The 13,808-nt window shown below is 40.1% G+C and overlaps 1 protein-coding gene across 1 annotated transcript in view; it reads left to right on the top strand.

The window, feature by feature from the left end:
- LOC145418720 (uncharacterized) overlaps nucleotides 1–11,714 on the top strand; it is an 11,953-nt gene extending 239 nt beyond the window's left edge. Inside the window, exons 2-3 of the mRNA XM_080287056.1 lie at nucleotides 7,093–7,245; nucleotides 11,512–11,714. Of these exons, the coding sequence (XP_080143182.1) occupies nucleotides 7,093–7,245; nucleotides 11,512–11,714 (356 nt within the window). The remainder of the gene's footprint in view (nucleotides 1–7,092; nucleotides 7,246–11,511) is intronic.
- The last annotated feature ends 2,094 nt before the right edge of the window (nucleotides 11,715–13,808 follow it).

The following is a 13,808-nucleotide window of genomic DNA, read 5'->3' as shown; positions in this document are numbered from 1 at the left end:
GACGCGTATTCTCGTCGCGTACGGGGGCTTCCTAACACCTTTTCCTTAGCGATTTATTTTGGCATATGGCTTTTATACGGTATTTGTGCAGCGTATAGCGATATTGCAGAGGGTTTATATAACATAGAGGATGACAGTAAGGTGTAATAAACAAAACAAATCGCTTAGGAAAATGTGTTAAGGCCTTTCCTTACGCAGAGGAGGTGAGTAATGTGTAATAAGCTAAATAAATCTCTTCGGGAAAGGTGCAAGGGAGTTTCCTTACACAGAAGAGGACAGTAAGATGTAATAAGCACAATTTTCGCTTGGGAAAAGATATCAGGGAGCTTCCTTACAGAAGAGGAGAGTAAGGTGTAATAAACAAACCAAATCGTTTAGGAAAAGGTGTTAGAGAATACGGGCCTAAGTATTATCCTGGTGTTCATCAGCATCTTATGCATGCTAGGAAATGAAGGAGATTAATCCGAGTTTGAATAACTGATGTCTGGTGAATAAAGAATGGCAGTGTGTGTGTGTGTGTGTGTGTGTGTGTGTGTGTGTGTGTGTGTGTGTGTTTGTTTGTGTTGAGCCAGCTCACTGGAATGATGTTTCTGTCATCATCATCGTCATCATTACCACTACTACCATCATCACCATCATCATCATCATCATCATCACTACCACTACCACTGTCATTATCATTATCATCACTACCACTATCAACATCATCGTCGTCATCGCTACCACTACCACTATCATCATCACTATCATCATCATCATCATCAACTTATACTGTATCTCTTTAATATCGACATAGACTGCATGAATAACACACAGGAATATAGTAACGGAGTAGAATCATAAATAAATCGGTAAGGAAGCGGTGTTAGTGAACTCCTATCCACACGAGAATACCGTCCTTGGTTTCCCCATCCTTTCTTCATCATTTACTACTCTTCATTATCCATCAACCCTTTTTACAGCTGACTTCCTTGTTTACATTACTATATTTATTATCATCACATTTCCCAACTTTTTTTTACAACCCACTAATTTTTCTACATTAATACGTGCAGTATCTTCCCAACTCTTTTTTACAGCCGACTTAATTTTTTTTTACATCAATACATTTTCTACCTGACTGTCGTTCATCTGGTTATCCCCAAACTCAGGTGTATTGGCTGTTTATTTTCATGTTATGTCTAATAATAATTTTCTTGCCACATTAGTTAGGTTTGTCTCTATAAATAATGTTTTTTTTATTATTATTATTTTGTCATTTATCAGGATTTTTTCTCTCGGTCATGAGTCCTTCTGCTTTATTTTTTTTTCTTTAACTATAGTCGAAAAATGTTCCTGGTTATAAAGAAGGTTGCACACTCTCTTTCTCTCTCTCTCTCTCGTATGAGAGCGCGGTAGCTCGGAGGTAGGGTGTCGGGCTCGTAATCGTGAGGTTGCGAGTTCGCTCCCCGCCCGGTGGCTGCTGTGCTGGGAGGGGTAGCGCCCTCCCGTAATCCTAGCAGGACTATATGATCTGATGAGGTCTAGCTCGGGGATTAATCCCTTTGATCTCTCTCTCGTAACAGATTATTAAATAATTGGTGGTGAGTTAAGCAATCTATTTTCTTGATTTTATTCTTATTTACTGCAGCGTCAAAGGCTTAACAGTACAATTGGTTTCTTTGCACTACAATGGCATTAATTAGAATTCTCTCTCTCTCTCTCTCTCTCTCTCTCTCTCTCTCTCTCTCTTCTAAAGCTCTCGTAATTAGAGAATAAAAGTCTTCGTATTATTACCAACAGCTGCCTGGTTATCTCCTATTGTATTAGTTAACAAACCGGACGGCAGCAAGCGCATGTGTTTAGATTATCGCCACGTGAATCAACATTTAGCCACGGATATCTATCCACTGCCCAGACTAGAAGAATTAGTCGAGCAGGCGGCAGGTCAGAGCCAAAGTTCAAAGAATGATCTCTCTCTCTCTCTCTCTCTCTCTCTCTCATACGTACTGCACACTTCAATTTCATCCCTCCGTTGATGTAAACAGACAATTTTCCGAGCTGGTAACCGGATCAACTAATATCGAAGTGAACGGATCAGAAAATGACGCTGACCTGAGCTGAAATGACGTCACTTTTCACCTCTCGGTCGTGCGTTTCCGTTTTCCTGAGTTTTATCTGATTTTGCTGCTTTTTTTTTAGTATTTTCTCTCTTTTTTATGTGTTTTTGACACCACCAGACATTTATATTAAACTAGAATATGTTTTGACGGTGCGCAGTGCTTTACGATGTCACCACTCACCTCTCAATGTCGTAGGTTCTCTGTCTTTCTGAGTTTTATGTGAGTTTGTTGTATTTTTTCTCACTTTTTACGTGTTTCTATACAGGGTGACCCAAAATGAATGCAACCCATAAAAGTGTGTGTCATGGATACAACTGATAAGAGATTTGCTTTATTTTTGCATTGATGTTAACCTGAGCTGATAAAAGTCTTGAAAATTTGGGTTCTGGAATTCAAATGGTCCGTTTTTTTATGACCTTTCCAAAATGTGTTCCAAATGACCACCTCGACGTCACTGGCACTCCTGAATGCGAAATTGCCAGTTACGCGGACACACTCCTCTACTGGGACAGCTCTGATGTTGGTTATGATTTCTGTTTTCAGGTCTCTGATTCTCTAGGGGTGGTTTTCACAAACATGATTCTTCAGATAACCCCACAGATAGAAATCTGGGGGATTCAGGTCGGGTGAGTGTGGAACCCACTCAGGGTTACACCTCCACCTCCTACTGATCAGTCGATCCCCGAATCGTTGCTGCAGCCACAGCAACGTTTGGTTTGAAGTGTATAGGGTGGCCCCATCCTGCTGGAACCATTGCTCCCCATGAGTAATGCCCCTACGTCTTCGTAGTGTTATGGTTTGCATTCATTTTGGGTCACCCTGTACCACCAGACGATTGTATTAAACTAGAATATTTTTGGCTCTGCCCAGTGTGTTGACGACGCCACCTCTCACCTTTGTTTATCGTACGTTCCCCGTTTTTCTGAGTGTTGTGCGACTTAGCTGCATTTTTTCTCGTTTTTTTTTTTAATACCACCAGAAGAATTTATTATAACAAGAATATATTATATTTTTTAACAATACACAGTTTTTTAATAATGTCATCTCTCTTCTCTCTATGTCGTAGGTTCCCTGTCTTTATGAGTTTATGTGATTTTGCTGCATTTTTTCTCGTTTTTATGTGTTCTGATACCACTAGATGATTATATTATACCAAACGTATTTTTGACGATGTCCAGTGCATTACAATGCCACCTCTAACCTCCCTGTGTCGTACGTTCCCCGTCTTTCCGAGTTTATGTTGAATTCGCCGCATTTTTTACATTTTTCTCTTTTTTTTTTTTTCGTGTGTGTGTGTGTGTGTGTGTGTGTGTGTGTGTGTGTGTGTTTTTGATATTACCAGACGAATTTATTATAAGTAGAATATTTCATGACGATGCCCAGCGCTTTACGGTATCACACCTCACTTCTGTATGTACAGGGTGGGGCAGAAACTCCTGACGGTTTTTAAAATGTTGTTGCTATGGTTACAGGTTTGGTTCGCTGGTGGCGTGTGGACGATCTCACAGTTCACTACTTGGAGGTTTGGTTCGCTGGTGGAGTGTTGACGATCTCACAGTTCACTACTTAGAGTTTAGTCAGCATGGATGGTTGGTCTGTACAGGAGCGTGTTGTTGCAGGAGAAACGTTCATCAAAACAAACTCTGTAACAGCTATACAGCGGGCGTTTCGGAGACATTATAACACACGAATCTCACCTTCTCGGAACACTGTGTTACTGTAGGTAAGGAAATGGCGTGAAGATGGTTCTATGCGAGACTCAAATCCTCCTGGTCGCCGTCGATCAGTCCGTACACATGAGAACGTGATCCGCGTCCCAGACGCCATCCACAGGCGACCAGCAAGATCAGCTCGACGTCATTCCCTGGCACTTGGGATTAGTCCTCGGAGCCTACGCCAGATCCTGCATTGTGATTTAAAACTAACATGTCAGCTTAAACGCCATACATTTCTGAATGTTTCTGTACCTATAATATAATTGTTTAACTAACACAGTGGTTTAATAATAAATTAAAAAAAAAAGTCAGGTGTTTCTGCCCCACCCTGTAGTACGTTTCCCGCTGCTCTGACCTGATACGCATTTGTTTTTGTGGCATTATTATTTCTTTTCGTTTTTGAATGTGAATAAAAATCGTGTTGAGATACAGTAGAGTATTGAACGATGCCACTTCTCTCCTCTATTTGCAGTGTGTTTTCCGCCGCTCTGACTTTATTTGAATTTGCTGTGTTTGTTTTTGCCTTGTGTGTGTGTGTGTGTGTGTGTGTGTGTGTGTGTGTGTGTGTGTGTGTGTGTGTGAAGCATTCACAGTCACGAATTTGGATACAACCCTGGACTGTCGTAGCCTTGCCTCTCCCACCTGTCACCAGTTCCCCTGCAGAAGGACCGTGCCAAATCCACTTTCCCTACAGCTCAAAGGACATTAAGGACAAGGCGAGGATAATGAACGTGACCTTACATCGTCCTTCGACCATATAAGCCCTTGTTTCGACTCCCCTGTCACTAATGATATCTGAACCAAGTCTCCCACATCCTAGCCAACAGAGGAAAGTGAGAGGCAGAGGAGGTGAAATATTAGGCGAACTTTTGTGTCTATGGGCAGGGAAATATACCATGTCTCTCTCAGATTAGGAATATTAGCCAGCAGAGGAAAGTGAGAAATAGAAGAGGTGAAATATTAGGTGACTTTCTTTGCCTACATTTGTACCTAGGATGTGAGCCTCCCCCCCCCCTCTCTCTCTCTCTCCCCCTAATCCCCCTTATATCTCATTTCCTTTTACCCAGATTATCAGGAAAAAGACTTACTGTTTTTTTTTCTTTCTCTCTCTCGCCACACACAACATCGCGTCACATAATCAAGCAGCCAAATGTACTCAGTGACTTACTTGTAGCCTTCTGGCTTGTGACCTCGTGTTGCAAAGAACTGAAACGGATGATTGTCATTTACAACTCTCAACTAACCTGCATTTTGCACAAGCACACGCACACAAAACACAAGCGAGCACACACACGTACACACTGAGTCACACACACACACACACACACACACACACACACACACACACACACACACACACACACACACACACACACACACACACACACACACACACACACACACACACACACAAGGTATTGAAGTCCCTTTATACATGCACACACAAAGAGCGTACACGCAATATTGCTTGCCTTTTACACACACACACACACACACACACACACACACACACACACACACACACACACAGAGCCGTGCAAAGCTCCTTTAAAACTCCTCTACACAATTATTTCGAAAATTGTCTTTTAGTAGCAAAGGAAAAAATTGAACGTTATCATCATCATCATCATCGTCGTCGTCATGGTCAACATCAGGCTGAGTCAGTCTACTGCAGAACATAGGCATTTCCATTTTTTTTTTTTTTCAATGTATGCCTGTTCCATCCAGTCCCAGCGAATCACCGAATTATATATAGGTCTCGTTCATTCTTTCTTTTCTACTAGGCTTTTACCATCTGACAACAGCAAGAATTAGTAACCAAGGAGACGCGCCGCCTTGTTTATGTAGGTAAATGATTCTAAACAAATTGGAATATTCTTAACTCTGCGTATAATCCCAAAATCCATTCAGTAGTAGTAGCTGTAATCCCAGGCTTATCTGAACATGAACTCGGTGGACTGTAGGCTTAAGTTCCCCTCCTCTTGCAGCTCACCATCCTCCTTTCAGAGGGCATGGAGAGAGGGAGTTGAGAGTAGTTTGTATAACCAAGCAGAAGAGTCAACTATACTCGTTTTACTCTAATTTGGCTTAAAATTGCCATCTCTCCATCTTGAGTTCCAAATTGTAACACCTTATTAACAATAGATGATGATCCTAGTCACGAAGATGTGTTGTGGAAAGGATGGAAAATAGTATTGTCCTTTCCAACCACTGACCTTCGTGAAATAAGCTACAATAGGACGAAAATCTGGGCTAGGTTAGTGTGAAAGAACTATTGTCATATGGGTGCCAGTGCGAGAAGGCTCCCACTCCAGCACCAGACATGCCTTGCAGTAAATCAAGGTTTTTATTATTTTGTACTTTTAAATGTTTTTGTTCTAAATTATTCTAACCTTCGCTTTTAATCCCCAAGCTCTAAGGAGAAATAAACCCGTGCAACCTGGGCGTGTGTTGCAGAGCCTTGCGTGTATTGCAGAAGGCGAAATCTCCTTTTCTCTGTCAGGCGCTTAATTCCTCCCTTTGTCCTTTGCAGCGAGGTAAAGGGCCCGGCTTTCTCGACCAGCAGTTTACATTTACACTGAGCCTTGTGATTATCTGGGCAAGGGGTGAAACTGCTGTTTAGACGAAGGCAGTTTTTATATTGTGAGATGGGGTTGGGGGATAGGGAGGGGGACGTGGAAGTGGAAGGGTAGGGGTGGGAGATTGTGTGTGTGTGTGTGTGTGTGTGTGTGTGTGACAGAGTGAGGTGTATATAACCTTTGGCAGTGTGATGTTAACACTTCATCAGTATCATCATGCCCACCATCACCACCAACACAACCACAGTTTTCCTGATGTCCTACTCAGTTTTATTATTTTCCTTATTTTCCTCACACAGGTCTAAGAGTGGAGTGTTTCTTATGTTAACTACTCTCCCCGAAGTAATAATTCATCATCATCATCATCATGATCACCACCACGTTTTTCCTGATGTTCTGTCCAATTCTCATACCACATTTTCCTGATTTCCTACCCATTCTTCTTACCATATTTTCCTGGGTTCCTACTCAGTTTTCTTACCATATTTACCTGATTTCTTACCCAATTTTCTTACCATATTCTGATTTTCCTCCCCCCGCAAGCCTCAGCGTGGTGTGTTTCCTCTGCAGCTTCTCCTCCCAAATCACCATCATCATCATCATCATCATCATCATCATCACATTATTCCTGATTTCCTTCTCAATTTTCCTACCCAATTTTCCTGCCTGATTGTCCTCCTTTTCCTGCCCGTCCAGGCCTCAGCGTGGAGTGTTTCCTCTGCAGCTACTCTCCTCGAAGCAACAGCTCGAGGATAGACGGCTGCATGGACGCCAACTTCACTGAGGAGCAGATCGAGTCCGAATCCTGCGACTTGGGCTGTGAATCGGTGACCGTCTACGATATTAATGGTGAGAGTGGAAGCTAGCTCTAATTTCTCTTACACTGGATTCTCTCTCTCTCTCTCTCTCTCTCTCTCTCTCTCTCTCTCTCATTACCACAAGATGCATCATATCCATTCATTTCCCCCATTCTGTTTACATCTCACTAAAAAAGAAGCGTCCTCACACATTTTCATCTTTCTAATTTTTCTCTTTCTCGTTTTACTTTTCTTTTTTCTTTTTCTTTTTTTTTTTTTTTTGCATTTCTGAGTTATGAGTTTAATTAACCACGCTCGCTTCAGGTTTATAGGTCATTGAAGAACTGTAAAAATGCATGAACGAACAGTGGGCTCAAATTTTCTTTTGTTATATGCAGCTCGAAAAATGGTGAAGTGGTCTAGCTTTGATTACTGTATTTTTTGTTAAGGGCAAGGGTTGGTTATTGAAGACTATGTGGTAAAGGTAATGATAATAATAATAATAATAATAATAATAATGGTAGTACTGCTACAGCTAATACTGCTGCTGCTGCGTCTACTACTACTGCTACTACTACTACTACTACTACTGCTACTACTACTACTATTACCTGTAATAATAATAATAATAATAATAATAATAATAAAAATAATATTAATAATAATAATAATGAAGATGATGATGATGATGATGATGAAGAATGCTGCTGCTGCTGCTGATGATGATGATGATGATGATGACGAGGAAAAAGAAGAATGAAAAGCATAATACCCCAATAAAAAGCTTTAATAAATCATAAACGAGTAAAGGTAACACATTCACCTTTATTATACCTCAAATAAAGTATTTAAACTTTCCGATTTCGTCTCTTATTACAGTCATTCGAGATTTTAATGTACTCAGCATGATACGTTTATATTTTTTTTCATTCTGTTTAGGGAGAAGAGTAATTTAGGATTGGTATGAGAGGAATGGAGAGGATTATATTAGGGATCACATGGAGAGATAAAGGTGTCACATTGAGAGATAAAAAGAGAACCTCCTGGATAAGGGAATAAAGGAAAGTAAAGGATATAATCAGTACAGTCCAAACACATAAATGGATGTGGGCAGGTCACGTCCTTCGTAGAACACATAACAAGTGAACAACCAGGTAACTGGGTGGCAGCCTAGAGATGGAGTGAGAGGAAGAGGCAGACGGAGAGCAAGATGGAGAGATGAGATTCGAAGATTTGCTGGGATCTGATGAAACAGGCTAACAGTTACTAGGTCAGAGTGGAGAAAAATGAGATGCTTTCTTCCTGTTTAGAATGATTGATGATGGTGATGATGACGATGATGACGATGATGGATGATGATGACGGTGGTGATGGTGGTGATGGTGATGATGGTGAAGACGAGAATGATGATGATGATGATGTTGAGATGGTGAAGTAGGTTTGTAGGTAAGGGAAATACTTACGCATAAATGTAATATCTGCAAGTAGGTCTACATGTATATAAGTACTGAGAATGAAGAACAGCCTAGAGTGGATATGTTAGTGAGTACCCTGAAACAGTACACCTGGGTCTGAGAGACCCGGCCACTTTTTGCCACTTACTGGTTTAGCAACTACTATATGCCAGGGACCCCTGTCCTTCTCAATAGCTTCCTAGGTTTGAATGCCGATGCTAAAGGTGGCTGTGTGGTTTTCCAGGTCTCCTTCTGTTTTGGTGTATAACACACTAAAGTCGTGGTCGGGTCTGTGAGACCCAGGTGTACTGGATAAGGGGAGCTGAAATTTACTGTTGTGTGATGCAAATTTTTTCACCCTGTGAATTGCCCTCTCCACACCACGAAGACCCTTCATGCCACTAGCTTTGACAGCAGTGAGAGCATCATTGTGTCGTTTCTTTTCTTATGGGGTCCATGTAAACAGAAACTGTAAAGATTTTTTTTCAAAATTTTGCCTAAAATGCTTTAAATATGTTAATTTTAATTGTATATTCATTATTGCATTGTAAATTGAACCAAAAAGGTTGTAGATTTGTCAAGGATTCAGTAAATAAAACACGAGTATTTTTTTTTTTTCTATTTTGTGGGTCTGTGAGACCCAGGTGTACTAATGGTGTATAGGCGCAAATAGGTGTACTGTTTTAGGGTAGACTGGTAAGTACTGTAAGTAGGTCTCAAAGTGGGTTAGTGTATTCGGGTAAGTAGGCCCTATGGCAAGTAGACAGACAAGCTTTCGAGTAAGTCGGTGAGTATATTGGTGTAAGTAAGCCACTGTGTAAGTAAATTAGTGTATGACAATAAGGAAGCCTGGGTGTATGTTAGTATATGACTATGTACAGTAAGTAAGTAGGTTAGTATATCAGGGTAAGTAGGTTAGTTTATCAGTAAGTATGTTAGTATACCAAGGTATGTTTGTATACCAGAGTAAGTAAGTAGTTTCAGAGTAAATATATCTCCAAGTAGGTAAACAAACAAGTTTGGGCGTAAGTAGGCTAGTATATCAGAGGAAGTAAGTACAGTAGGTTAGTGTACCAGAGTATGTATGTTAGTATATCAGCGTAAGTAGGCAGTGTCCCTAGCGTGGGGTATATCACTCTGAGCATACTAGGGTAATGGGTTGGAGTCCGCTGGAAAGGCTATACTTACACGAATGCATACATAAAAACTTACATACATACGTACGGACATAATATATACACCCGCACCGTGGGCTGTTGTTACGGGATACAGGGAGGATACATACATGATACATAGATGATACATGTGTGATACAAGCCATACAAAACCATACATACATACGTACATACATACTGTATGCTTGGCTATTATAACAGAGACTAGATGAATACAAGGAATGTGGCGAAAATACATACATCATACATATAATGGGTCACACACATGACGTGTGTGTGTGTGTGTGTGTGTGTGTGTGTGTGTGTGTGTGTGTGTGTGTGTGTGTGTAGAAGAATAACCTTTCAAAAATATTGGTGAAAAGTTACAAAAACAATAAAAATTAACTACAACCTCTTCAACAGTCCAAGGTCAACATATTGGAAAGTTTTGTCTTGACCTGCCTTGACCTACCTTGACCTGCCTTGACCTGCCTTGACCTACCTTGACCTGCATTGACCTTCTTTGACCTACCTTGACCTTCCTTGACCTATAACTTCAAATATTGACCACTCTTGCCCTCACTTGCACCAGGACGCGTTAACATGACCAGGAACTTTTACGCAAAATATAGTGAATTTCTGACAAACAGTTTCAGGGACAATTTCATCGTGAATTAAGAGAGAGAGAGAGAGAGAGAGAGAGAGAGAGAGAGAGAGAGAGAGAGAGAGAGAGAGAGAAGTGAAATAAAGAGTAAAGAGTAAACCGAGGATGAGTTGGAGTGGAGAGGTATATGAGAGAGGAGATGTGTGAGCTGGGGGGAGGGCAGTGTAATAGCAGAGGACAGGGCGACATGGAGGCGATTTGTTTGTGGCCACCCTTTACGGATTAAGGCGTCTTGCTATTGATAGAATAGATAGATAATACAAATCCGGCGAGTTTCTAAAGAACAGTTTTATAAGCAGCTCCAAGGTAAATATCTATAAAGTAATGGTATTAAAAAAAGATAAGGAAAAGGTAATGAAATAAATATATAAATGAGATACTGATAAAAAATAATAATAATGTTAGTTCTTGCAAATAATTTATTGACCAAAACCTTAACTCATTTTCTCTCTTTGATAATTCAGGCAAAGTGTTGTTCATGCAAATTGGCAGCACATTACCCATGCATGGTGATTCTCTCTCTCTCTCTCTCTCTCTCTCTCTCTCTCTCTCTGGATTAAATTTTATTTATTATACTGATATACATTCTACTGGTAGTCAGCAGATTTGTATAAATGTTTGACTCTCTCTCTCTCTCTCTCTGAATTAAGATTTTTCTGATGTTAATGTACTGTGGCAGTTGTCAATATATCGGTATAAATACTCTCTCTCTCTCTCTCTCTCTCTCTCTCTCTCTCTCTCTCTCTCTCTCTCTCTCTCTCTCTCTCTCTCGTATAAGCCCGAACCATCTAAAAGGGATAGAATAATTGTCTGCGTGGTCCATAGATCTTTTTTAATCTGTCTGGGCGATTCCCTAATACCTTTTCCTTAGTAATTTATTCCATGCATTAAGCTCATAATTTTCCTATTTGCTGTAATCCGTATTATAACGAGATTTAAAAAATACCGTGCCAGCAAATATTAATAGCTCAATATGCAAAATAAATCTCTAAGGAAGAGGTGCTAGGAAGCCTCCCTATAATCTACCCCTCTCCTTTTCTCCCCAGGGGAGATGGAGAGCTTCCACCGAAACTGCGCCACCAACGACACCATCATGACCAACACGTGCGAGACCTACACCACCCGGGTCCTCATCCGCCGGGTCTGCTCCTGTGACTTCTCCTACTGCAACTCAGCCTCTAGTCTACGGTGGACGGGGCTATTAGTGGCGGTATCTCTAGCGGCGGTCCTCCATCTGGGGTCTACCTGAGTCCCCCCTAATATTAACTTTTCCATTTTCCTTTTCCCTATCTCGTTTTCTCTAAGCTGTGACTATCCTTTTTCTTTCCATCCTTCTTCACAAGTGTTCCTGTTTTTTTTTTGTTTTTTTTTTTTTCTCCCTGGTCTTTTTCCTCGCTAGAGGTAGTTCTGTCTGGGATACACGAGTCACCCCCTAATGTAACTTCCTCACTTATATTTTAGCCTCTCATTTTCTCTAAGCTTTCCTTGTTTCCTTCTCTTTTTCTTCACGACTTTTTTTCATTGTTTCATCTTTCCAGGATCTTTTCGTTTCTATGGGGTAGCTCTTTCTCTGTGATCTACATGAGTCTCGCCTACTGTACTTCTCTACTTTTTTGTTACCAGTCACGTTTTCTCTAAATTTCACTGTCTTTTAACTCTTCGTAATTTTTTTTTACTGCTTGCTTTTTTTTTTTTTTTTAAATCTCTGGTGTTCGTATGAGTCTCCCTTGATGTTTACCTCATCTCCATTTTCTTTGGTTTCTTCTACGCTCTTTTTATCTTTCATTTTTCCTTTTCTTCCTGCCTTCCTTTTTTTTCTCTCTCTCTCTTCTTGTCTTCCTTTCTCAGCCTTTCCTTTTTTAGATACAGACCTCAGTCATGGATTTGCATGAGTTTCTCAAAAGGTTTACGTCATTCTCTCTCACTCTCTCTCTCTCTCTCTCTCTCTCTCTCTCTCTCTAAAAGAGTAGTCATTCATCTTTCCAAAACCCTCATGAAAAAGACCGCCCACCCAAGTGATTGAGAACTAGAAATAGAGAGGAATTGGGAAAGAAAATAGGAAGAAAAATAAAAAGAGGAATTAGGAAGGAAAATAAAGAGAAACTGGCAAGGAAGAATAAAGAAAGGAAGAAGGAACAATAGACGCAGTGGAAAGGTAAAGTAAAGAGAGGAAAAGAGATGAATTGGGAAGGGAAAACAGAGACAAGAATTGTGAAGACTTTCAGTTTGAAACTATGGATCAGAGGAAGAGAGAACTGAGCCAAAAAGAGATGATATTTGAGATGAGATAAGTCAAGTTAACCATGTGAGAAGAGTTGAGCCAAATCAGTGATGTGAGACGGGATTTGAGATGAGCTTAGTGAGCTAAAATAATTAAAAGCGAAAGTGCCTTACACGACTGAAAAAAAAAAAAAAAGGATCAGAGAGAAGTGAGCCAAGGCGAGAAGAAATTTGAGATGAGCTGAGAAGAGTGAGATCGTCTGCGAGCTAAAATTCAAGGACAACGTAAAAATCTGGAAATCTGGATGTCTGGAAGCATTACAACTACTGGAGCTGTGAATCAGAGAACAAATGTGAGCTGAGGTGAGACGAGATATGAACTGAGAAAGTGGGATCGTTTGTGAGCTAAAATTATAGAAGAATGAGAAACTATGGAAAGATGAAAGGTTTAAAATGACCAGAATATTGGATAGAAAGGGTGAAATGAGCTGAAATGAAAGGAGAATGGGGATATGCTTGGGAAAGATAACTTAGGAAAGCTGATAAATTAGAGCACGGAAGGAACTGAAATACTGGAATGTTAGAAAGCGTGAGAGTTAGCTAGTGAGTTAGCTGAGTGAAGAAATTGAAATAAGATACTCTGTGAGGAGAGAGAAAAAAGGAAGAATTGAAATTTTAAATCTTTGAACCATAGACGAAGTGTGAGTTGAAATAATTTGAGTAAGAAATGTTTAATACAGTTGAAAAATCCGAAAGAATATGAAATTGGACATGTAAAAGCCGATGAGTGAATTAATTCGAGATGTATCCAATTTTACAGTGAAAAGAAATATAAAATTTGGAAATATGGCAGCCTATGATTAAAATGATATATGTAGAGAGTAAGTGGGGATTTAAAAACAAAAAAAGGGAAAATGGAACTGTGTAAATCTATGGGTAAATTTACACATATTTTTGAGTTAGAAAATGAAAGAATATAAAGATACCAGGAAGTTCTATATAGTAATGCCTGGAAACACTGATCATAGATTTGAGGTGAGCTGAGGCGAAATAAAGTTGGACGTGAGATGAGTAAAATGAGATGAGTGGGCGAATTGATGTAAGAAATATTTGTGAGTTTGGG

The sequence above is a fragment of the Coenobita brevimanus genome, chromosome 116 (assembly GCF_032717465.1).
Source record: "Coenobita brevimanus isolate Jiangsu-jjx chromosome 116, ASM3271746v2, whole genome shotgun sequence".
Taxonomy (NCBI): Eukaryota; Metazoa; Arthropoda; class Malacostraca; order Decapoda; family Coenobitidae; genus Coenobita; species Coenobita brevimanus.
Note: the sequence above shows the minus strand (reverse complement) of the source record. Positions and strands in the feature narration are given on the sequence as shown.